Source organism: Bombina bombina, chromosome 3 (genome assembly GCF_027579735.1).
Source record: "Bombina bombina isolate aBomBom1 chromosome 3, aBomBom1.pri, whole genome shotgun sequence".
Lineage (NCBI taxonomy): Eukaryota > Metazoa > Chordata > Amphibia > Anura > Bombinatoridae > Bombina > Bombina bombina.
In genome coordinates, this window is record NC_069501.1 from 962599098 (window position 1) to 962625978 (window position 26881).

The 26881-nt window shown below is 40.4% G+C and overlaps 1 protein-coding gene across 1 annotated transcript; it reads right to left on the bottom strand.

The window, feature by feature from the left end:
* Positions 1-24743: 24743 nt before the first annotated feature.
* LOC128652568 (zinc finger BED domain-containing protein 5-like) lies at positions 24744-26063 on the bottom strand. The gene has a single exon (XM_053705499.1). It carries the CDS (start codon positions 26061-26063, stop codon positions 24744-24746), a length of 1320 nt encoding a protein of 439 aa, XP_053561474.1.
* Between the last annotated feature and the right edge of the window lie 818 nt (positions 26064-26881).

Here is a 26881-nt window from a genome sequence, read left to right on the forward strand (position 1 = left end):
TTGACTGGCTAACACAGGACACCCAATCTTCTACAGCTTCCGCTTGGAACCTTGACGCACCATCCTCCTCCAGCTTAGCTTCGGGCACCTCTCAAGTTACCACTCGCCTGCCGGCCGCCACCACCAACACTAGCACCACAGCCGCTTCACTTGATCTGTCAGAGGAGTTATTTACACATCAGTTGGAAGAAATGAGTGATAGTGATGCGCAACCATTATTGACAGAGGATGTAGATAACAGGGATATGTCTCAGTCAGGCAGCATTACACACATGGACATACGGTGTGATGATGATGATGATGTTGTACCCGCTGCTGCTTCCTTTGCTGAGTTGTCAGATACAAGTGAAGCGGTTGATGATGACGATGCGTCCGTGGATGTCACGTTGGTGCCTGCTAGAAGAGAAGAAGAACAGGGGGAAAGTTCAGATGGGGAGACAGAGAGGAGGAGGAGACGAGTTGGAAGCATGGGGAGGTCGTCGCAAGGAGCTAGTGGCACAGTCAGACAGCATGCATCGGCACCCGGGGTCAGCCAGACAGCACGCCAATCAACGCATGCTGTTGCCACCACCAGAATGCCATCATTGCAGAGCTCAGCAGTGTGGCATTTTTTTGTGTGTCTGCCTCTGACAACAGCGATGCCATTTGCAACCTGTGCCAAAAGAAACTGAGTCGTGGGAAGTCCAACACCCACCTAGGTACAACTGCTTTGCGAAGGCACATGATCGCACATCACAAATGCCTATGGGATCAACACATGAGTAGAAGCAGCACACAAACTCAAAGCCGCCATACTCCTCCTCGTCCAGCATCTTCAGCCACGTCAACCACTGCTGTCCTCCTTGCCCCCTCTCAACCATCCGCCACTCCGTCTCTTGCCTTGAGCAGTTCCTGCTCATCTGCCCACAGTCAAGTGTCTGTCAAGGACATGTTTGAGCGTAAGAAGCCAATGTCCCAAAGTCATCCCCTTGCCCGGCGTCTGAAAGCTGGCTTGTCTGAACTCTTAGCCCTCCAGCTTTTACCATACAAGCTGGTGGAGTCTGAGGCGTTCAAAAAAATTGTAGCTATTGGGACACCGCAGTGGAAGGTACCCGGCCGAAATTTCTTTGCACAAAAGGCAATCCCCAACCTGTACTCGATTGTGGGAAAGGAAGTAATGGCATGTCTGGCACACAGTGTTGGGGCAAGGGTCCATCTGACCACTGATAGCTGGTCTGCAAAGCATGGTCAGGGCAGGTATATCACCTACACTGCGCATTGGGTAAACCTGCTGATGGCTGACAAGCATGGAATGCGTGGCTCTGCAGAGGAGTTGGTGACTCCGCCACGACTTGCAGGCAGGCCTGCTGCCACCTCCTCTACTCCTCCTACTCCATCCTCTTCCATAACCTCTTCCTTGGCTGAGTTCTCTTCTGCTGCTGCATCTTGCTCCACATCAACGGCACTCCCCCAGCTCCGCAGGTACTATTCCACATCCCGGATACGGCAGTGTCACGCCATCTTGGGGTTGACTTGCCTGAAAGCAGAAAGTCACACCGGAACAGCACTCCTGTCCGCCCTGAACACACAGGTGGATCAGTGGCTGACTCCGCACCAACTGGAGATCGGCAAAGTGGTTTCTGACAGTGGAAGAAATTTGTTGGGGAAATGAAATTATCTATCTATCAAATCTATCTATTGATCTATCAAATCTATCTATCGTATCTATCAAATGTATCTATTGCATCTATTGATCTTTCTATCTAATCTATGTATCTATCTATCTATCTATCAAATCTATCTATCTCGTGGCAATGAGGAGTTTGCGGTTGTGCAAATGGACTGTTTGCGGTTGTTTGCGGTGCGTTAAACGGGGAGTTTGGTCTGTCACTGTGAAGCGGGCATAACCCTTACACTACCCGATCGATACAACATCATACCTGATGTTTTAAAGCACGTTATTCCAAACAATTTAGGAATGTTAGGTTATTTATGCCCTTTATGGATTAAAACCAGACTCTGCATCAACTATGTAATTTTCCGTGGGAGTTTTGCCATGGATCCCCCTCCGGCATGCCACAGTCCAGGTGTTAGTAGCCTTGAAACAACTTTTCCATCACTATTGTGGCCAGAAAGAGTCCCTGTGTGTTTTAAAATTCGCCTGCCTATTGAAGTCAATGGCGGTTCGCCCGGTTTGCCCGTTCGCGAACAGTTGCAGAAGTTTGCGTCCGCCATTCACGAACCCAAATTTTTAGGTTCGCGACATCACTAATGTAAATATGTTTGCAAAAGATTTCTGACATAACACATATATATATATATATATATATATATATATATATATATATATATATACACAGTATATATATACTGTGTATATATACAAGTATGTGCAAAGATATATGTACAAATTCTAGCATTAATAATAATTTAAAAAAATAAAAAAACATGAGATAGGCATATCATGATTTATAGAAATACAAATACACATTAATTTATGTGGAAATATCATATATTAATTTTTGTATAACAAATACATAGAAAATAACTTTTTATGAGATATTATTGTTTGTTCAGGTATAAATATATCTATTTCTTGAACATTAACAGTTAAAAAATAAAAGATTAGCTTTAGAGAAAAGTGCTTGTTCATGGACAGTATGAAATGGTATTAATAAAGTTGGAAAAAACAGAATATCAGCGACATTGATGACTCTTATTTATTAACAGTCCGGTGGTCATCGCTCCATACTTGATGTGCGTGTTTTTGACAGACTTTTTAATTAATAAGGGCGTCGTATGTAGATTTGCGGCAGCAATGTCTGACGAGCGTATTTACTCCAGCGAATGAGTCAAGATTGACGCAATGATAAATAGGCCCCATTGGCTCCTACTGAGCATGTGCAAGAATTCACAGAATGTACTTATATGCATTTGTGATTGTCTGATACAGGAGGAGTGGAAAAATACGTCTGAAATTTGTCAGATATAAATCTGCTACTTACTTGAAGTTCAGACTAAGGGGGCAATTTATTAAGCAGTCAATGCTGCCTATTCCGCGCGCGCCTTCAGGCTTGCCGGAATCAGGAGTTAAGAAGCAGCAGTCGTAAGACTGCTGCTCCTTAACTCGTCCACCACCTCAAGGCGGTGGACAGCAATCATCCCGATTTGATCAAATCGGGATGATTGACACCCCCTGCTAGTGGCCGATTGGCCATGAATGTGCAGGGGGTGGCATTGCACAAGCATTTCACCATAGTGTGCTGTCTGCATTTAGCGATGTCGGACGGACATGTCCGCTTCAGCGGATCATGTCCGTCCGACATTTAATAAATCGGCCCCTTTGTGCTATTGCATTTTATCATGCATTTGTTGATTATGCAAATCTACTATGTTTACTGGTCCTTTAACTTAGAGATACATACATATACATATCTAAATATGCATATATATATTTATTTTTTGTCTATGTATGTACATATGTATTTATATGTATATTGATGTATTAACAGACATATACACACATATAAACACATAAATACATCTGTATACATATATAGACCTATTTAAAAGTGCATTGGAGCCCTTTGCAGTCAAGTAGCTGAAAACATGGAAAATCATATTTATGCAATATTCATATTTAAAAAAAAGTATTTAACAGTGAATTTAAAGTGAAGACATTTTGGTGCTTCCAGTTGGATTGAAATTGAGCTTTATAGGGGCCTCAATGTTACTGACAAATGTGCCCAAGTGACATTGGATGTGTTTCTAAAATATTTAAATGATTCAATAGTTTAGAATTAAAAAACTATTTTCCCTACCCAAATAGCCACTTTGATGCATGTGATAATCTAATGATAACAATGTAAGCACTTCCTAGATGTCTGTTTTTAAGCAGTCAGACAATTTCAAATTTTGAAATAGTTATAATTACAAAATTTTGAGAATTTGTTGTGATGCAACAGGGACAGTCTAGTCAAAATTAAACTTTCATTATTCAGATAGAGCATGCCATTTTAAGAAACTTTCTAATTTACTCCTATTATCAATTTTCATTCTCTTGGTATCTTTATTTGAAAAAGCAAGAATGTAAGTCTAGGAGCCGGGACATTTTTGGTTCAGCACCTAGGTAGCGCTTGCTTAATGGTGGCTACATTTAGACACCAATCAGCAAGTGCTACCCAGGTCTGAACCAAAAATGGCCCGGCTCCTATGCTTACATTCTTGCTTTTTCAAATAAAGATACCAAGAGAATGAAAATTGATAATATGAGTAGATTAGAAAGTTGCTTAAAATTGCATGCTCTATCTGAATCACAAAAGTTTAATTTTGACTAGACCACCCCTTTAAGTGTCCAGTAAAATCAACAATTGTTCTCACTTATTTAAAATAATAATACTAATCATTGTATAATTTACTGATACATAAATAATCGTTTAATAGTTAATACTACCAGATTTGGGTCTAGGTCTCAACAGTGACTGTGCACAATTTGTATGCCATTAAAGGGATAGAATGGTCAATATTGTAATGTGCATGGGAGCATTTCAGTTTTAAATAGAATCATTTTTATGGTATACTTCCTTTAGCTAAAATGCTTCTAGTAAATGTATTACTCATTTTCTGTGGCATACGCACATATCCTGTGAGGGCCCATGCACCAGTATTCAAACACCACACCTTCAGCAAGTCAGCAGTGTCTTGTATGACACAAATTGAGTCTTCACAGGCATAATACACATCATTGCCAGCTCTCTGAGTTTAATTACTGGTGCATAAGCCCTTGCAGCATATGTGTGTATGCCGATGAGAACAGTAATAACATTTACTAGAAGCGTTTTGTGCTAATGGAAGTATATTGCAGAAAAACTTGTATTTAAAATTGAAATACATTCATCCACATTTCATTTTGACCTTTCTATCTGTTTAAATAACAACAGATCTTTAGAGCTGATCATAACTAACAACCTATGAGCAGCAGACCTTGGTTCAGTTGCACTACTACCTATATTATATAGGTACCAGTGTTGTGACTTGTCTTTATAAATGGAAAATCCTTTCATCTCTGAGACCAGCCATCAAGTTGTTAAACCTAATCACATTCCCCCACTGCAAAAATAAACAAAGAAACCCTAACTGTGTCCCAACACTCTAACCACACCAGCTGATGTGCTGCAAATTGACCTTTTACCTCCTACAGTCCCTGCTATATTAATCATAAATGTAGCACCTTTAGTAAAAAAATATTCCCTGAGTTCATGACCACTCATAATGCACACAAATCAAATTACCCTCAGGCACTTATATAAATATCTGTACACTCTACAAGTGCATTCACCCTCATCTTAGAACTCAAGAACCCAGGGCCGGCTCAAGACATTGTGTTGCCTTGGTCCAAGAATAAAATAACGCCACCCACCCCATAAAATTCTGGTCAAACTTAACCTATAACAGCAATATTGTGCACCCGTAATTTAAACCAATTTATTATGCCCCATATTGGCCAAAATACATCTGTTTCTGTGTGAGCCATCAGGCTCGCCAGAAACAGAATTTTAGAAGCAGCGGTCTTAAGACTGCTGCTCCTTAACTCATACGCCTCCTCTGAGGTGGCAGGCAGCAATCCACCCAATCATGTATGATCGGGTTGATTGATGCGGTAAATCTGCCGGGGCGGCATTGCACAAGCAGTTCATCAGAACTGCTTGTGCAATGTTAAATGCCGACAGCGTATGCTGTCAGCATTCAGCGATGTCTGGCGGAGATGATCCGCTACAGCGGATCATGTCCGTCAGACGTTGATAAATCGGCCCCACTGTCTCTTATCATTGTAAATATATGTAAATGATAATTGTTTACAGTTAAAGAGCTTACATGCAACAAGTAAGCCTTTATGTCTAACTATGTGAAATGCTGGGTTTAACTTAGCCTGAACAAAATCCTTCAAAACATACAGCTATTGAAAGTTTTCAAAACCCAAGTTATATTTTAAGCCTCTAATGTCTCCTACAGAGAAGTCAACAGGGTGCATTTATAGTTCTTAGAATTAGAAAATATACAACTGTCAGTGCTAGGGTGGCCACCTGTCCAGGAATGACCTGGACAATTCAGGTTTCCATTTGTGTGTCCAATTTTGACAATTAATCAGGCCTGCACATGCAAATCTCAGGGTTTTGGTGGGAAACAGCCACAGCCAAAAAGGTGACATTGTGCATTTGCAACATACTGTACATGCTTACAGTTATTACTCTATTGTGTGTGTGTGCGTGTCTTTGTGTGTGAGTGTGTCTGTGTAAGTGTCTCTGTGTGTGTGAGAGTGAGTGTGCGTCTTCATGTTTGTCAGTGTCTTTCTGTGTGTGAAAGAGTAAGTGTATTTGTGTGGGTGAGAGAATGTGCATTAGTGTGTGAGAGAATGTATGTTAGTGTGTAATAGAGAGCGTGTGTGTTTGAGAGCTTGTGTTTCTTTGTGTGTGATTGAGAGTGTGTTAGAGAGAGTATGTGTGTGTGAGTGTGTGCTAGTGCGCTAGAGTATGTGTTAGTGTGAACATGTGAGATTGTGACTGTGTGAGAGAGTGTGTGTTAGTGTGTTAGAGTTTGTGTGAGTGCGAATGTGTGAGAGTGTGAATGTGTGAGAGTGTGTGCTTGTGTGAGAGTGTTTGTGAGTGGGTGTTAGTGTGCTAGAGTGTGTGTTAGTGTGAATGTGAGAGTGTGTTAGTGTGTTAGAGTGTGTGTGAGTGTGAATGTGTGAGAGTGTGAATGTGTGAGAGTGTGTGAGAGAGTGTGTGTGAGTGGGTGTTAGTGTGCTAGAGTGTGTGTGAGTGTGAATGTGTGAGAGTGAGCTTTTGTGAGAGAGTGTGTGTGTGTGAGAGTGTGTGTGTGAATAAGGGATGTGTGAGCTTGTGTGGGAGAGTGTGTGTGTGTAAATGTGTTAGAGTGTGTGTGAGTGTGAATGTGTGAGAGTGTGAGCTTGTGTGAGAGAGTGCAGTGGCGTCACTAGGGTTGGTGTCACCCGGTGCGGTACGTTATGGTGTCACCCCCCCTCCCCCCAGAAAGCACACACACAAACACAAAAACACAAGCACACACACATACAAACACTCATACACACTTAAAAACACACTCAGACACGCACAAAAACACTCAGACACACACACAAAAACACTCAGACACACACACATACAAAATATGTAAACTGCACTGCATTAATTATAAAGCTCATGCCTAGAGATGCTCCCTGGCTCAGCAGAGCATCAAATGAAAGATAAACAGAGCACTCTAAAAATAAATCCCTAAAGAAAAGGTTTAGGCGCGCAAACTATGAAAATTCTGCTCTCTGACTCTGTTCCAAGTCTGTCAGTGCACAGCCCCGGGCTGCGTGTCTACCGCTTCTTATGGCCAAGCACCTCTGCTCTCTGCTCACCCCCAGACCCCCACCTGCCCTCCCCTCCTACCTCTTCAGTCTGAACTTAGTGTACCGTAACTTTAGAGACAGTGTAAGACAGTCATCCCCCTCATGATTTCCCAGTTCCCGATTAGAGAGACCGCACAGCAGTGAGTGACTCCACTGCTCCACATGCCACTAAGCAGTGAGCACAGATAGGCAGGCAGGTTTAGGCTAGCAGCACAACTTTGCAAGCCCCACGGCATGCCCACAACATTCATAGTGAAATTGGGCAGTGGAGGAGCAAAGTACAAACAAGCAAAAGCAGCTGGGAAAACTATTTGTGGAAATTGCAGCGCTGGCTCAAAAATATGTGTCTACAACTTCCCCAGTCCCACTAATGTTCAAAAATGCTGGCCCCTCTAATAAAAAAAATATATGCATCTCTACATTGTATTTCTTTGAATTTCAATAAAATTAAAAAAAAAAAAAAAAAAAGTTTTTTTTTTTTGTTTTTTTTTTGGTGGTGTCACCCCCTGGAGGGTGTCACCCAGGTGCGGCCCGCACCCCCCGCACCCCCCTAGTGACGCCACTGAAAGAATGTGTGTGTGTTAATGTGTTAAAGTGTGTGTGAGTGTGAATGTGTGAGAGTGAGCGTGTGTGAAAAAGTGTGTGAGGGGTAGTTATCAAGCCGTCTACTTTTCCTGCCTTCGCCGGTTCAATACGCCCGCCTAAGCTCGCCTACCATCGCTACCGCGGACCTGCAAAATTTCGCCTAAGTTATCAATAAAGCTGTCAAAAAGCCGCGCACCAAGTACGGGCCGATGAGCAGCGGACTGTGAGAGTTATCACTCATCCAATCTCGCTGCTCTTCGACTTTTTGACAGCTTTATTGCTAGCCTGTCACTAAGCACTCACACTAATTACACTGTTCTACCCCCTATACCAGCACCCCCGGAGCCTCCCACAACTAAATAAAGTTAGTAACCCCTAAACCGCCGCTCCTAGACCCCGCCGCAACTCTTATAAATGTATTAATCCCTAAACCGCCACTCCCGGACACCACCGCAACCTACATTATACCTAGTAACCCCTATCCTGCCCCCCCATACCGTCGCCCTCTACAATAAAGTTATTAACCCCTATCCTGCTGATCCCGCACCTCGCCGCAACTAAATAAATAGTTTAACCCCTAAACCGCCGCTCCCGGACCCCGCCGCAACCTATATTAAACTTATTAACCCCTAATCTGCCCCCACTACACCGTCGCCACCTATAATACATTTATTAACCCCTATCCTGCCCCCCACTACACCGCCGCCACTGTAATAAATTTATTAACCTCTAAACCTAAGTCTAACACTAACCCTAAAACCCCCCAAACTTAAATATTAATTAAATAAATCTAAATAATATTTCTATTATTAACTAAATTAATCCTATTATAACTAAATACTTACCTTTAAAATAAACCCTAATATAGTTACAATATAAATAATAATTATATTGTAGCTATCTTAGGCCTAGATTTGGAGTTCGGCGGTAGCCGTCAAAACCAGCGTTAGAGGCTCCTAACGCTGGTTTTGGCCGCCCGCTGGTATTTGGAGTCAGTGATTAAAGGGTCTAACGCTCACTTTTCAGCCGCGACTTTTCCATACCGCAGATCCCCCTACGCCATTTGTGTAGCCTATATTTTCAATGGGATCTTCCTAACGCCGGTATTTAGAGTCGTTTCTGAAGTGAGCGTTAGAGCTCTAACGACAAGATTCCAGCCGCCTGAAAATAGCAGGAGTTAAGAGCTTTCTGGCTAACGCCGGTTTATAAAGCTCTTAACTACTGTACCCTAAAGTACACTAACACCCATAAACTACCTATGTACCCCTAAACCGAGGTCCCCCCACACCGCCGCCACTCGATTAAAATTTTTAACCCCTAATCTGCCGACCGCCACCTACGTTATACTTATGTACCCCTAATCTGCTGCCCCTAACCCCGCCGACCCCTGTATTACATTTATTAACCCCTAACTTGCCCCCCACAACGTCGCCGCCAGCTACTTAAAATAATTAACCCCTAATCTTCCGACCGCAAATCGCCGCCACCTACGTTATCCCTATGTACCCCTAATCTGCTGCCCTAACATCGCCGACCCCTATATTATATTTATTAACCCCTAATCTGCCCCCTCAACGTCGCCGACACCTGCCTACACTTATTAACCCCTAATCTGCCGAGCGGACCTGAGCGCTACTATAATAAAGTTATTAACCCCTAATCCGCCTCACTAACCCTATCATAAATAGTATTAACCCCTAATCTGCCCTCCCTAACATCGCCGACACCTAACTTCAATTATTAACCCCTAATCTGCCGACCGGAGCTCACCGCTATTCTAATAAATGTATTAACCCCTAAAGCTAAGTCTAACCCTAACACTAACACCCCCCTAAGTTAAATATAATTTTTATCTAACGAAATAAATTAACTCTTATTAAATAAATTATTCCTATTTAAAGCTAAATACTTACCTGTAAAATAAATCCTAATATAGCTACAATATAAATTATAATTATATTATAGCTATTTTAGGATTAATATTTATTTTACAGGCAACTTTGTTATTATTTTAACCAGGTAAAATAGCTATTAAATAGTTAAGAACTATTTAATAGTTACCTAGTTAAAATAATAACAAATTTACCTGTAAAATAAATCCTAACCTAAGTTATAATTAAACCTAACACTACCCTATCAATAAAATAATTAAATAAACTACCTACAATTACCTACAATTAACCTAACACTACACTATCAATAAATTAATTAAACACAATTCCTACAAATAAATACAATTAAATAAACTAGCTAAAGTACAAAAAATAAAAAAGAACTAAGTTACAGAAAATAAAAAAATATTTACAAACATAAGAAAAATATTACAACAATTTTAAACTAATTACACCTACTCTAAGCCCCCTAATAAAATAACAAAGCCCCCCAAAATAAAAAATTCCCTACCCTATTCTAAATTAAAAAAGTTACAAGCTCTTTTACCTTACCAGCCCTGAACAGGGCCCTTTGCGGGGCATGCCCCAAGAATTTCAGCTCTTTTGCCTGTAAAAAAAAACATACAATACCCCCCCCCCAACATTACAACCCACAACCCACATACCCCTAATCTAACCCAAACCCCCCTTAAATAAACCTAACACTAAGCCCCTGAAGATCTTCCTACCTTGTCTTCACCATCCAGGTATCACCGATCCGTCCTGGCTCCAAGATCTTCATCCAACCCAAGCGGGGGTTGGCGATCCATAATCCGGTCCAGAAGAGGCTCCAAAGTCTTCCTCCTATCCGGCAAGAAGAGGACATCCGGACCGGCAAACATCTTCTCCAAGCGGCATCTTCGATCTTCTTCCATCCGGAGCGAAGCGGCAGGATCCTGAAGACCTCCAGCGCGGAACATCCATCCGGACCGACGACTGAACGACGAATGACTGTTCCTTTAAGGGACGTCATCCAAGATGGCGTCCCTCGAATTCCGATTGGCTGATAGGATTCTATCAGCCAATCGGAATTAAGGTAGGAATTTTCTGATTGGCTGATGGAATCAGCCAATCAGAATCTAGTTCAATCCGATTGGCCGATCCAATCAGCCAATCAGATTGAGCTCGCATTCTATTGGCTGATCGGAACAGCCAATAGAATGCGAGCTCAATCTGATTGGCTGATTGGATCAGCCAATCGGATTGAACTTGATTCTGATTGGCTGATTCCTTAAAGGAACAGTCATTCGTCGTTCAGTCGTCGGTCCGGATGGATGTTCCGCGCTGGAGGTCTTCAGGATCCTGCCGCTTCGCTCCGGATGGAAGAAGATCGAAGATGCCGCTTGGAGAAGATGTTTGCCGGTCCGGATGTCCTCTTCTTGCCGGATAGGAGGAAGACTTTGGAGCCTCTTCTGGACCGGATTATGGATCGCCAACCCCCGCTTGGGTTGGATGAAGATCTTGGAGCCAGGACGGATCGGTGATACCTGGATGGTGAAGACAAGGTAGGAAGATCTTCAGGGGCTTAGTGTTAGGTTTATTTAAGGGGGGTTTGGGTTAGATTAGGGGTATGTGGGTGGTGGGTTGTAATGTTGGGGGGGGGGTATTGTATGTTTTTTTTACAGGCAAAAGAGCTGAAATTCTTGGGGCATGCCCCGCAAAGGGCCCTGTTCAGGGCTGGTAAGGTAAAAGAGCTTGTAACTTTTTTAATTTAGAATAGGGTAGGGAATTTTTTATTTTGGGGGGCTTTGTTATTTTATTAGGGGGCTTAGAGTAGGTGTAATTAGTTTAAAATTGTTGTAATATTTTTCTTATGTTTGTAAATATTTTTTTATTTTCTGTAACTTAGTTCTTTTTTATTTTTTGTACTTTAGCTAGTTTATTTAATTGTATTTATTTGTAGGAATTGTGTTTAATTAATTTATTGATAGTGTAGTGTTAGGTTAATTGTAGGTAATTGTAGGTAGTTTATTTAATTATTTTATTGATAGGGTAGTGTTAGGTTTAATTATAACTTAGGTTAGGATTTATTTTACAGGTAAATTTGTTATTATTTTAACTAGGTAACTATTAAATAGTTCTTAACTATTTAATAGCTATTGTACCTGGTTAAAATAATTACAAAGTTGCCTGTAAAATAAATATTAATCCTAAAATAGCTATAATATAATTATAATTTATATTGTAGCTATATTAGGATTTATTTTACAGGTAAGTATTTAGCTTTAAATAGGAATAAGTTATTTAATAAGAGTTAATTTATTTCGTTAGATAAATATTATATTGAACTTAGGGGGGTGTTAGTGTTAGGGTTAGACTTAGCTTTAGGGGTTAATCCATTTATTAGAATAGCGGTGAGCTCCGATCGGAAGATTAGGGGTTAATAATTGAAGTTAGGTGTCGGCGATGTTAGGGAGGGCAGATTAGGGGTTAATACTATTTATGATAGGGTTAGTGAGGCGGATTAGGGGTTAATAACTTTATTATAGTAGCGCTCAGGTCCGCTCGGCAGATTAGGGGTTAATAAGTGTAGGCAGGTGTCGGCGACGTTGTGGGGGGCAGGTTAGGGGTTAATAAATATAATATAGGGGTCGGCGGTGTTAGGGGTAGCAGATTAGGGGTACATAGGGATAACGTAGGTGGCGGCGGTTTACGGAGCGGCAGATTAGGGGTTTAAAAAAATATGCAGGTGTCAGCGATAGCGGGGGGCGGCAGATTAGGGGTTAATAAGTGTAAGGTTAGGGGTGTTTAGACTCGGGGTACATGTTAGAGTGTTAGGTGCAGACGTAGGAAGTGTTTCCCCATAGCAAACAATGGGGCTGCGTTAGGAGCTGAACGCTGCTTTTTTGCAGGTGTTAGGTTTTTTTTCAGCTCAAACAGCCCCATTGTTTCCTATGGGGGAATCGTGCACGAGCACGTTTTTGAGGCCGGCCGCGTCCGTAAGCAACTCTGGTATCGAGAGTTGCTTTTGCGGTAAAAATGCTCTACGCTCCTTTTTTGGAGCCTAACGCAGCATTTGTTTGAACTCTCGATACCAGAGTTAAATTTATGGTGCGGCCAGAAAAAAGCCAGCGGAGCGTTAACAGCCCATCTACCGCCAAACTCCAAATCTAGGCCTTAGGATTTATTTTTATTTTACAGGTAACTTTCAATTTATTTTAACTAGGTACAATAGCTATTAAATAGTTATTAACTATTTAATAGCTTACCTAGCAAAAATAAAGAGAAATTTACCTGTAAAAAAAAAACTAGCCTAAGTTACAATTACACCTAACACTACACTATACTTAAATAAATTATTCCTATTTAAAACAAAATACTTACCTGTAAAATAAACCCTAAGATAGCTACAATGTAATTAATAATTACATTGTAGCTATTTTAGGATTTATATTTATTTTACAGGTAACTTTGTATTTATTTTAGCTAGTTAGAATAGTTATTAAATAGTTATTAACTATTTAATAACTACCTAGCTAAAAGAAAAACAAAATTACCTGTAAAATAAATCCTAACCTAAGTTACAATTAAAACTAACACTACACTATCATTAAATTAATTAAATAAATTAAGTACAAATAACTACAATTAAATACAATTACATAAACTAACTAAAGTACAAAAAAATAAAAAAAGCTAAGTTACAAAAAACAAAAAAAATAAGTTACAAACATTAAAAAAATACAACAATTTTAAGCTAATTACACCTAATCTAAGCCCCCTTATAAAATAACAAAGCCCCCCAAAATAAAAAAATTCCCTACCCTATTCTAAATTAAAAAAGTTCAAAGCTCTTTTACCTTACCAGCCCTTAAAAGGGCCTTTTTGCGGGGCATGCCCCAAAGAAAACTGCTCTTTTGCCTGTAAAAGAAAAATACAACCCCCCCAACATTAAAACCCACACCCACATACCCTTAATCTAACCCAAACCCCCCTTAAATAAACCTAACACTACCCCCCTGAAGATCATCCTACCTTGAGTTGTCTTCAGCCAGCCGACCCACCGATGGAACCGAAGAGGAGATCCGGAGCGGCAGAAGTGATCCTCCAAGGGGCGCTGAAGAAGTCTTCCATCCAATGAAGTGATCCTCCAGGCGGCGCTGAAGAAGTCTTCCATCCGAGTGATGTCATCTTCCAAGCGGCGCTGAAGAAGTCTTCCATCCGGGCGATGTCATCTTCCAAGCCGGGTCTTCAATCTTCTTTCTTCAGGATCCATCTTCATCCCACCGACGCGGAACATCCTTCTTTCCCGACGGACTACCGACGAATGAAGGCTCCTTTAAGGGACGTCATCCAAGATGGCGTCCCTTCAATTCCGATTGGCTGATAGGATTCTATCAGCCAATCGGAATTAAGGTAGGAAAAATCTGATTGGCTGATTGAATCAGCCAATCAGATTGAAGTTCAATCCGATTGGCTGATCCAATCAGCCATTCAGATTGAGCTCGCATTCTATTGGCTGTTCCGATTAGCCAATAGAATGCGAGCTCAATCTGATTGGCTGATTCAATCGTCGGCGGGATGAAGATGGATCCTGAAGAAAGAAGATTGAAGACCCTGCTTGGAAGATGACATCGCCCGGATGGAAGACTTCTTCAGCGCCGCTTGGAAGATGACATCGCCCGGATGGAAGACTTCTTCAGCGCCGCCTGGAGTATCACTTCATCGGATGGAAGACTTCTTCAGCGCCCCTTGGAGGATCACTTCTGCCACTCCGGATCTCCTCTTCGGTTCCATCGGTGGGTCGGCTGGCTGAAGACAACTCAAGGTAGGATGATCTTCAGGGGGTAGTGTTAGGTTTATTTAAGGGGGGTTTGGGTTAGATTAGGGGTATGTGGGTGGTGGGTTTTAATGTTGGGGGGGTTGTATTTTTCTTTTACAGGCAAAAGAGCAGTTTTCTTTGGGGCATGCCCCGCAAAAGGCCCTTTTAAGGGCTGGTAAGGTAAAAGAGCTTTGAACTTTTTAAATTTAGAATAGGGTAGGGAATTTTTTTATTTTGGGGGGCTTTGTTATTTTATTAGGGGGCTTAGATTAGGTGTAATTAGCTTAAAATTGTTGTAATATTTTTTAAATGTTTGTAACTTATTTTTTATTTTTTTTGTAACTTAGCTTTTTTTATTTTTTTTACTTTAGTTAGTTTATGTAATTGTATTTAATTGTAGTTATTTGTACTTAATTTATTTAATTAATTTAATGATAGTGTAGTGTTAGTTTTAATTGTAACTTAGGTTAGGATTTATTTTACAGGTAATTTTGTATTTCTTTTAGCTAGGTAGTTATTAAATAGTTAATAACTATTCTAACTAGCTAAAATAAATACAAAGTTACCTGTAAAATAAATATAAATCCTAAAATAGCTACAATGTAATTATTAATTACATTGTAGCTATTTTAGGGTTTATTTTACAGGTAAGTATTTAGTTTTAAATAGGAATAATTTATTTAAGTATAGTGTAGTGTTAGGTGTAATTGTAACTTAGGTTAGGGTTTATTTTACAGGTAAATTTCTCTTTATTTTAGCTAGGTAAGCTATTAAATAGTTAATAACTATTTAATAGCTATTGTACCTAGTTAAAATAAATTGAAAGTTACCTGTAAAATAAAAATAAATCCTAAGATAGCTACAATATAATTATTATTTATATTGTAGCTATATTAGGGTTTATTTTAAAGGTAAGTATTTAGTTTTAAATAGGATTAACTTAATAAGAGAAATATTATTTAGATTTATTTAATTCATATTTAAGTTAGGGGGGTTTTAGGGTTAGTGTTAGACTTAGGTTTAGGGGTTAATAATTTATTACAGTGGCGGCGGTGTAGGGGGGGCAGTATAGGGGTTAATAAATGTATTATAGGTGTAGGGGGGCAGATTAGGGGTTAATAAGTTTAATATAGGTTGCGGCGGGGTCCTGGAGTGGCGGTTTAGGGGTTAAACTATTTATTTAGTTGCGGCGAGGTGTGGGATCAGCAGGATAGGGGTTAATAACTTTATTATAGAGGGCGGCGGTATAGGGGGGCAGGATAGGGGTTAATAGGTATCATGTAGGTGGCGGCGGGGTCTGGGAGCGGCGGTTTAGGGGTTAATACATATATTATAGTTGCGGCGGGGTCAGGGAGCGGCGGTTTAGGGGTTAATATGTATAGAGTAGCTTGCGGTGGGCTCCGGGAGCGCTGGTTTAGGGGGTAATATCTTTATTTAGTTGCGGCGGTGTAGGGGGGGCAGATTAGGGGTTTTTGGACTCGGGGTACATGTTAGGGTGTTAGGTGCAGACATCTCCCATAGAAATCAATGGGATGTCTGGCGGCAGCGAACTTGTACTTTCGCTATGGTCAGACTCCCATTGATTCCTATGGGATCCGCCGCCTCCAGGGCGGTGGATTGAAAACCAGGTACGCTGGGCCGGAAAAGTGTCAAGCGTACCTGCTAGTTTTTTGATAACTAGCAAAAGTAGTCAGATTGTGCCGCACTTGTGACGGAACATCTGGAGTGACGTAAGAATCGATCTGTGTCGGACTGAGTCCGGGGGATCGAAGCTTACGTCACAAAATTCTACTTTTGCCGGTCTCTAGCCTTTGATAACTAAGGCGAATCAGCCTCACCACAAATACGCTGCGGAATTCCAGCGTATTTGAGGTTGACGGCTTGATAACTACCCCCCACTGTGTATAAGGGATGGGCAAATGTGCTTATATTCAAATTTTAGAAAGAATGTTATTGTAGAAATTCGATTTACATAATCAAATGTTAATAAGACCGAATATTATTTAATATTCTATAATTGAATGCTATTTACAGTTTAACTGCACATGCTTACAGTTATTACTCTATTGTGTGTGTGTCTTTGTGTGTGTGTGTGTCTGTGTAAGTGTCTCTGTATGTTAGAGAGCGTGTGTCTTTATGTTTGTCAGTCTCTTTCTGTGTGTGAGAATATTTGTGTGGGTGAGAGAATGTGCGTTAGTGTGTGAGAGAATGTATGTTTGAGAGCTTGTGCTTCTTTGTGTGTGAGAGAGAGTATGTGTGTGTGAGTGTGTGTTAGTGTGCTAGAGTGTATGTTAGTGTGACTGTGTAAGAGAGTGTGTGTACGTGTATGAGAGTGTGTGCTTGTGTGTGTGAGTGGGTGTTAGTGTGCTAGAGTGGGTGTTAGTGTAAATGTGTGAGAGTATGAGCTTGTGTGAGAGAGTGTGTGTGTTAGAGTGTTTGTGAGTGTAAATGAATGAGAGTGTGAGCTTGTGTGAGAGTGTGTGTGTGTGTTAGAGTGTGTATGAGCGTGTGTTAGAGAGTGTGTGCGAATAAGGGATGGGCGAATGTGCTTATATTAGAATTTTAGAAAGAATGTTATTGTAGAAATTCGATTTACATAATCGAATGTTAATAAGAACCACTATTCTTAAATATTCTATAATTGAATGCTATTTACAGTTTTCTAATGTCACTTTCGATTTCGAATGTTCATAATTAAATCGAATGACCATATTCGAAATTTCCAATGTAACATTCGAAAATTCGAATGTAACATTTGATTTTATACTATTGAAAAGTTCAATAGTTCATGTGGTAGAGAATTTAGTAAATAGATACATAATAGATACAAATATATACATTTTAATGTGACTATTTTGAATATTGCATAATTTAATATTACATTTAAACAAATCATTAGAAATACTATTACATTAACCCCTTAATGACCAACGTCGTACAGGGTACATCATACAAAAACTGGTCGTTAACGACCAACGACGTACCCTGTACGTCGTCAGGGGTTTCAAGCAGTGGAAGCAATCCTGATCGCTTCCAGTTGCTTTCAAGGTATTGCCGTGATGCCTCGATATTGAGGCATCAATGCAATACCTTTTTTTTAGACATGTGCGATTCGGTTCGATTTGGAAATTCTGAAAATTCTGAAAATTCGGCGATTCGGATCAAACCAAATTTCCGAATTAAAATTCTGCTGAATTTTCCGAATCGAACCGAATCTAATCGAATCAATTCGTAAATTCAGATGGCCATTGGGATTACACTAGTATTGTACAGTATGTTAGGTTAACACCTATTATACAGTATAATACTAGTCTAATCCCACCTAACACTTACCGAAATGCCGAATTTACGAACTGTATCGAACCGAATCGAACCGAATCCAGCTGAATTTCTTTGAATCCAAATGAATCCGAAACTAATCCGAAACTAATCGATTCAGAATTTTCCGAATTCTAATCGATCCGAACCGAACTTCGAAAAATTCCGAATCAATCCAAACCGAATTTTTTCGCCATGCACATGTCTACTTTTTTTACACACTGATGCAGAGAGAGCCATTCTGTGACCCTCTCTGCATCGGCCAGCGATGGTGTGATCATTGGTGGGTGGGAGACATTGCAGGGAGGCGGATGGGCGGTCATCGCTGGTGTAAACACATCAGTGGGGGATGGGATCATGCGTGGGGACGACGGGAGCGCATGGATGCAGGCATGCCCACAGGGGCGGGAGTGCACATGGGGGCGGGAGCGGGTGGGAGCCCTACACTATGGAACAAAGTGTAAAGGGAGGGAAGGAGGGAGAGAGAAGGGGGGACAATTTTATTTAAGAGATCTGGGAGGGGTGGGGGTTGGTTATTGATGGGGGAAGCTACACTACAGAAAAATAAATACAAAATAAATAAAATATATGTATAAAAAAAAGGCTAATTGTATGCAAAGTGGGTACTGGCAGACAGCTGCCAGTACCCAAGATGGTGGACAATAAGGTAGAGGGGGAGGGTTAGAGCGCTGTTTTGGGGGGATCAGGGAGGTTGGGGGCTAAGGGGACTTAAGATGATGGGGATAATTGTGGGGTGGGGGAGGGAAGAAAGCTGTTTGAGAGGGGTCAGGGAGGGATCAGGAGTGGGATGTGTCAGGTGGGAGGCTGATCTCTAGACTAAAGCTAAAATTAACTCTACAAGCTACCTAATTAACCCCTTCACTGCTGAGCATAATACACGTGTGGTGCGCAGCAACATTTAGTGGCCTTCTAATTACCAAAAAGCAATGCCAAAGCCATATATGTCTGCTATTTCTGAACAAAGGGGATCCCAGAAAAGCATTTACAACCATTTGTGCCATAATTGCACAAGCTGTTTTATAAATAATTTCAGTGAGAAACCTAAAGTTAGTGAAAAAGTGAAAACATTTTTATTTGATCGCATTTGGTGGTGAAATGGTGGCATGAAATATACCTAAATGGGACTAGATCAATATTTTGGGTTGTTTACTGTGCTAAAGCTAAAATTAACCCTACAAGCTCCCTAATTAACCCCTTCACTACTGAGCATAATACACGTGTGGTGCGCAGCAACATTTAGTGGCCTTCTAATTACCAAAAAGCAATGCCAAAGCCATATATGTCTGCTATTTCTGAACAAAGGGGATCCCAGAGAAGCATTTACAACCATTTGTGCCATAATTGCACAAGCTGTTTGTAAATAATTTCAGTGAGAAACCTAAAGTTTGTGAAAAAGTGAACGATTTTCTTTATTTGATCGCATTTGGCAGTGAAATGGTGGCATGAAATATACCAAAATGGTCCAAGATCAATACTTTGGGTTGTCTACTAAAACAAAAAAAAATATATATATATATATATATATATATATATATATATATATATATATATATATATATATATATATATATATATATATATATATATATATATACATACACATGTCAAGGGATATTCAGGGATTCCTGACAGATATCAGTGTTCCAATGTAGCCATAAGTGCTACTTGTATTTATTGCCCTATAACTTGCAAAAAAAGCAAAGAACATGTAAACATTGGGTATTTCTAAACTCAGGACAAAATTTTGAAACTATTAGGCATGGTTGTTTTTTGGTGGTTGTAGATGTGTAACAGACTTTGGGGGTCAAAGTAAGAAAAAGTGTTTTTTTTTTCTTTTTTTTCATCATATTTTATAATTTTTTTATAGTAAATTATAAGATATAATGAAAATAATGGTATCTTTAGAAAGTTAATTGCGAGAAAAACTGTATATAATATGTGTGGGTACAGCAAATGAGTAAGAGGAAAATTACAGCTAAACACAAAAAATAGCCCTGGTCCTTAAGGGTAGGAATATTGAAAAATGGTCTGGTCCTTAAGGGATTAAACAAATGTTAGAATGTTGTACAAACATTCAAAATTTGAAACAAATTAACAAATGTGTTATAATTCGTTTAATTTTTTTAATGTTGCAAAATATTCGCCCAACCCTAGTGTGAATGTAAATATCTATATGTGAGTTTGTGTTTATGTGCGATTTATGAAAAACAAATGTTGCTATGCTGATCAAAAAGGTGGCATCCAGCATAGAATTCTGAACCACCTGAAAGGGAATAGTTTACTGGTTACGGCAAAACGTTTGTTGTGCACCCTCAGGGTCTCTCAGACCGGATTGCTGCAGTTTGTTTTCGGCGGCCTCCACGGAGGGAATTCCTCAGCACCCCCCCCCCCGGGAACTGGGTATGTGGAGATATTTTCCAAATCTCCTTCTACATTACAAGATTGAACATGGAGAACCTGCTTGAGGCTATACAAGGTTGGATGACAGATTTTGACCATACGATGTCTGCCACATTTGACCTCCTTCTATCCCACATGGCACTTACTCATACCAAGATGGAGTTATCAGGGAGTGAGAGGGAGGCGTACAAGGAGCACTCTAAGTTATGTTGCCTGTTTGGTTCCTAACCGGGGAGATGCGGCCGGCTCTCTGGAGTGGGATAAAGGCGAGGTACAAGCTGAGCTGATGACAGGGGAAGGTCTGCATGCTACGCTTGAGCTACTGGCATCGGGATACTTCTATCTGCCTGACACGGGACTGTTATTGCTGAAAGAGGAAGATGGTTGGATTCCGTACTTATTGCCCGCTGTCCCGATGCCATTTGAGGGAGTCGTCTCCTGGCTGACTGCACAAGTCAAGCTGCATCTGTGAACTGTGCTTCCCAGACCGGCATTGGGTAACTGCGCATAGCCCCTGCCAGCATAGACAGTTGGTTAACTTTAGGCACCTTGTCTGGCCCTAAACAAGAGCTACACCTTTGTGGTAAATGTGACACTCTTATTGGGACTAATGGCGACCTTTTGGTCTGATGTGCTCCATACAGTTAATTTCCTCTCGCTAGATATGTGTATGGGGGACTGCCTCAACATTATATAATCTCTTAAATCTTGTATGATGCTTGTTTGATCGACCAGAGGTGTGAGGTTATATGGAGGTTTAATATCTTTTTAACCCCGTTCTGATAATACAAAATGTATGATGTGCTCTTTATTTACTTGTCAATAGACTTTACTATTCTGCTTGGTGTGAATTTCTGGGACTAATCTATTGTTGCATTTATATCAGGCTTGTTCCCTTCAATATATTAAGCTTAGAGAAAGGTATCAATGGGGTGGGATCCAGACCACTATGGGCCTTTACGGTAAGGGGGGGGTAATTTGTACCTTCAAGCCAGTATTATTTTATATCTATTAATAGGTTACAGTGTATTTAGAGGTTCTATCTATGTTCTTATGTTCTGTTATGCATTCAGGGTACCATCCGATACCTATGTTCTTCACTCTTGCGTATACACTAATTATTCTACTTATTATAGGCTCACAGGACATGTCGTATTGTATATTTACTTTGATAGTCCACTGACCATATGTGCACATTAATAGATATTAGTTTATGGCTCAGATGTGGCCTACCAGGTTCTCATAGAATATATAAATAAGCTACTTATTTCTTATTTTGATAAAGTTGATACAGCTACATTTTCAGAGGTTAATGGTTTTAATTTAACCCTAACATTTATATAAAAGGGTAATAATGCGATGGGTCTTAGATAGGCCCTGATGATATATTCCCCAACATTTACCCCATTTTCGTGGGGATACGCTTCATCTTAATTTTAGCATATAAAAAGGGATCTTGTGATACAAATGTACAAAGTTCATATTAATGATTAAAAAAGAGGTTTGTCATCTGAGACCCAATAGTGGTCTCCTTTGTTGAAGTTAGTGTAACTAGTTCCTATTGAGGCCCAAATGTGACCTCGTGTGACATCAGGGAGGTGTAATGATCATCAGGCACATTAGTTGCATACCTTATGTATGTACCTCTTGTCTGGAATTTGTAGTGTATATTGGAAATATGTGGTACTATGCTGTATTTCTCATCATTGCTATGTTTTATTGTTTTGTATTATATGTATGCCTTGTAACAAACCTCAAATAAAAACTATTTAAAAAAACAAAAACAAAGTGGCAACCCTAGCGTGTGCTACATTACATGAAAATGTTGCAAAATACATAATGAAGGTATATTGCAAACATGTTTAAATTTATATTAAAATCTCAATGCGTTTACTTTCCATTTAAATTAAATTGCAAGCAGAGGAATAAAATGTAACACAATAAAAAATAAATAAACTTAAAAGAAGAAAAGAGAGAGATAAAAACACAGAGGTAGCACTGACACTGACTAGCAAATACACTGCACATTTACAGACATCGCTCATCTCTATCACTGTAAATCATTTTTAACAGGATAAATGCATTTTTACACTTCTTGAAATCTGTCAACGGGCCGTGTGCATAAACATTTATTTATTGGCTGCAGAAAGTGCATATTAATTCAGGACTATAATGGAAGCAAAACAAATGCATTGCAAACTAAACCAAACCAATCTAATCAGCATTAGTGGGTTTTATAAAGCTGATAACAGGAATAACTTATAAGTTTATAACTAACATCAATAAAAGGTCTTTAGTGCTCTCTATCTGCAATGCTCTAGTACACAATTAGATCTGCTGCAGACTGTACTGTGAACCATGTGAAAACTCACATTTATGGAACCCTCATCTCTTCCAACTTGGGGTCCAGCTGATTACATTAAAAATAAAAACTCAAAAGAAAAATACCGAAGCCCGATTTTTTTTTTTTTTAACATTTTATATAGTTGGTATTTCTTGTTAACTTTATAGATATAGGAAACACAAAGGGCTAGATTACAAGTGGAGTGCTAATATATATATATATATATATATATATATATATATATATATATATATATATATATATATATATATATATATATATATAAAACACAGGAATGGACCGCACTCACAGACTAGACTGGGTACACATCCTAAGCCACTGTTAACTCCACAGCCCTGAACACTGACAGACAGCTGCAGAGTTTCCAGCAACCCAGGCAGTTAACCTCAGAGCAACATGGGTGTCAGGTCCGCAGGGGAGCATTACAAACATTAACACAAAACACAAAAAACCCAGCACTCACTAGCAGATTCACAGCAATGTTTAAAAGCAAAACTGGGGGAAGTCAGTTACATTTGGTGCCAAAGGATCAAGCCCAGGACCACGACAAGGTCTCCCCCTTCCTGGGACCCTAAACCAGCACCCACACAATGCATACTTCCAAACAAACCAACTGGGAACCTCCCAGGGTGACACAGGCTTTTGTAACCTCCCCTATGTAAATACAAAACACAGGAATGGACCGCACTCACAGACTGGACTGGGTACACATCCTAAGCCACTGTTAACTCCACAGCCCTGAACACTGACAGACAGCTGCAGAGTTTCCAGCAACCCAGGCAGTTAACCCCAGAGCAACCTGGGTGTCAGGTCCGCAGGGGAGCATTACAAACATTAACACAAAACACAAAAAACCCAGCACTCACTAGCAGATTCACAGCAATGTTTAAAAGCAAAACTGGGGGAAGTCAGTTAAATTTGGTGCCAAAGGATCAAGCCCAGGACCACGACAAGGTCTCCCCCTTCCTGGGACCCTAAACCAGCACCCACACAATGCATACTTCCAAACAAACCAACTGGGAACCTCCCAGGGTGACACAGGCTTTTGTAACCTCCCCTATGTAAATACAAAACACAGGAATGGACCGCACTCACAGACTGGACTGGGTACACATCCTAAGCCACTGTTAACTCCACAGCCCTGAACACTGACAGACAGCTGCAGAGTTTCCAGCAACCCAGGCAGTTAACCCCAGAGCAACCTGGGTGTCAGGTCCACAGGGGAGCATTACAAACATTAACACAAAACACAAAAAACCCAGCACTTTGCTTTTAAACATTGCTGTGAATCTGCTAGTGAGTGCTGGGTTTTTTGTGTTTTGTGTTAATATATATATACATATTAACAGATAAACAAAGTCAAATCTAACACATGGCACCCTCAATTTAATATTGGTAGCACAGCCCTTGGAAAAAAATAACTGAAATCAATTGCTTCCTGTAACCATCAATGAGTTTCTTACACCTCTCTACTGGAATTTTGCACCACTCTTTTTCGCCAACTGCTCCAGGTCTCTCAGATTGGAAGGGTTCTTTTTCCCAACTGCTATTTTTAGATCTCTCCACAGGTGCTCTATGGCAGTGATTTTCAACCTTTTTTTTGCCATGGCACACTTTTTTACATTTAAAAATCCTGTGGCACACCACCATCCCAAAATTGTAATAAATCGCACATTGTAGCGATTCAATAAAATTAAGCTTTATTAGCATGCATGACAGTCACTATAACTGTATTGCCAAAGCTAGAGGCACAATAATAACCATAAAAATCTCACTGAGAACAACAACATGCATCAACAACAAAACATCAACAAGTGCAAAAAACAAAAATGAACAATGAAGAAAAAATAATTTATTACAAAAATACAGTACTGAGTACAGTGGTACACCAAAGTGAACAACAGTAGTGAGGAAACACGAACAATAAACAAAAAGTAACAGTTTAGTCTCTCAATTTGTATAGTTACTAACTCAGTGTGAAACCTGGGCCTGTTTAGATAAACACAAAGCCGATATCCTGGCAGGAACTGAAGAAAGGCACACACGAAGCTCTTCCTCAACAGCCCTCAGTCTCTCTCTGTTTTTAGTTTTTATAGCAGTCATGCTTGAAAAGCTCAGATCACAGAGATATGTTGTGGAAAATGAGAGCAATGTTGAAAAAGCTTTGTTTGCCAGAATGGGGAACTCCTTGGCAGCAGTCAACCAAAAACTGTCCAAAGGTAGATCAGCAAAGCTTAGCTTTAAACCACGGTCTTGTCTCAGTACAGTTAGTTCCTCTTGTTCCTGCAAAGTCATGTCCTTTCCAAAAACTGCTCCTGAGCTATATGGGTCTCTAACCCAGTCAAGGCATTCAGTGGAGGTTGAGGGGAAATAAAATGACAACTTCTCCTCAAGGGTTTTCAAATGTTTACCAATTATCTCAAACAGTACAGAAGTGTTGACATCTCCTTGACATTTCTGGGTGAGTGGGAACATGTCAATGTTGTCACTTTCCAGATGTTGTCGCCAGAGGTTCAGCTTTGAACGGAATCCGTTAATTTTATCTGTGCTTGTGAGCAGGTTTTCATTTCGGCCTTGCATTCGTGTGTTCAGTTCATTCAGATGCTGAAACATATCTGCCAAGTATACCAGCCTTGCACACCACTCATCACTTGCAAGCTGCTTTGCGTCATCACATCTCTCATTAGTCAAAAACACTTTTAGTTCCTCCCGTAGCTCATAAACACGGGCCAGCACTTTGCCGCGCGACAACCATCGGACCTCCTTATGGAGCAATAAGGCTTTATGCTCTGCACCCATTTCTTCACACAATGATGCAAATATGCGGCTTTTCAGAGGCCTTGACTTTACAAAGTTTACCATGCGCACAACATCATCCAACACAGAAGCTAGGTCTGCTGGTAAAGTCTTGGCAACAAGCGCCTCGCGGTGCAAAAAACAGTGTGTAACAATAACATCTGGTTGTTTCTCTTTCACTCTGCTAACAAAGCCTTTTGTGCGCCCGACCATAGCTGCAGCCCCATCAGTGCAGACACTCGTGCAGTTTTCCCACTTAAGTCCACCTTGTTCAAGATAATCTGATGTGACCCGAAAAATTTCCTCTCCTGTTGTTTTTTCTGGTAATGCCTTGCAAAATAGGAAGTTTTCTCTGATGGCGTCTCCATCCAAAAAGCGCACATTGGCCAAGAGTTGAGCATGTCCACTAATGTCCGTAGACTCATCAAGTTGCAGTGCAAATTTCCCACTGATGTGTATCTTTTCCAAAACAACACTTTCAATGTCAGCAGACATGTCATCAATACGTCAAGCAATTGTGTTATCTGAGAGTGGGACTTTGGCTACTTCTTTAACCGCGTCAGGGCTAAGCATCTCAGCCACAATGGCTTTGCAGGCAGGTAGTATTAATGTCTCTGCTATAGTGTGTGGCTTTTTTGATTTGGCTACGAGTTCAGCTACTAAGTAGCTAGCTTTGAGAGCTCTCTCAGACACCTTTGCATTTTTTTTCATTAAAATTCCCTGCTTCTCATTGTGTTTACGCAGGCGAACAAAATATTCTGTTTTCTTGTTTTGAATTGACTGGTGTTTTGTTTGGAGATGGCGTTTAAGCTTGCTTGGGACCATGGCATGGTTGGATAGCTTTTCCCCACACACCAAACATAACGGTGTAGGTGCAGTCGGATCCCCGGTGAAAGTAAATCCAAATGAAAGATAACTTTCGTTGTATTGCCTTGAGCTCACCATTTTTGTTTTTTTTTGTTCACCACTCACACCAGGCTCTTCATTTGAATTATTTGCAGGGCCTAGCTCAGAGTTGGCATTTTTCCTTTTCAAGAACTTATCCATCGCTGTAGGAGAACTGTCTGGGATGAGTACGTAGGAGGTTAGCAGCAACTACCGACTTCTGTTTCGCTTCAGGAGTGCACTTAAGCAAGAAGGCAGGGCCGTACTGGGAATAAAAAGCAGCCCTGGAAAAAATAAAAGACGAGCCCTATATTTTATCAAGATATATATATACTGTATATATGTATGTGTGTCAGGCACACCTGCTCAGTGGCCGTATAAGCCTGATGGGCAGGCACATCTGGTCAGTGGCGAGATCACAGGGCGCT

Excerpts from the sequence above, each read along its gene's own strand:
- LOC128652568 (XM_053705499.1), bottom strand. The coding sequence starts at position 26,063 with ATGTCTGCTGACATTGAAAGTGTTGTTTTGGAAAAGATACACATCAGT.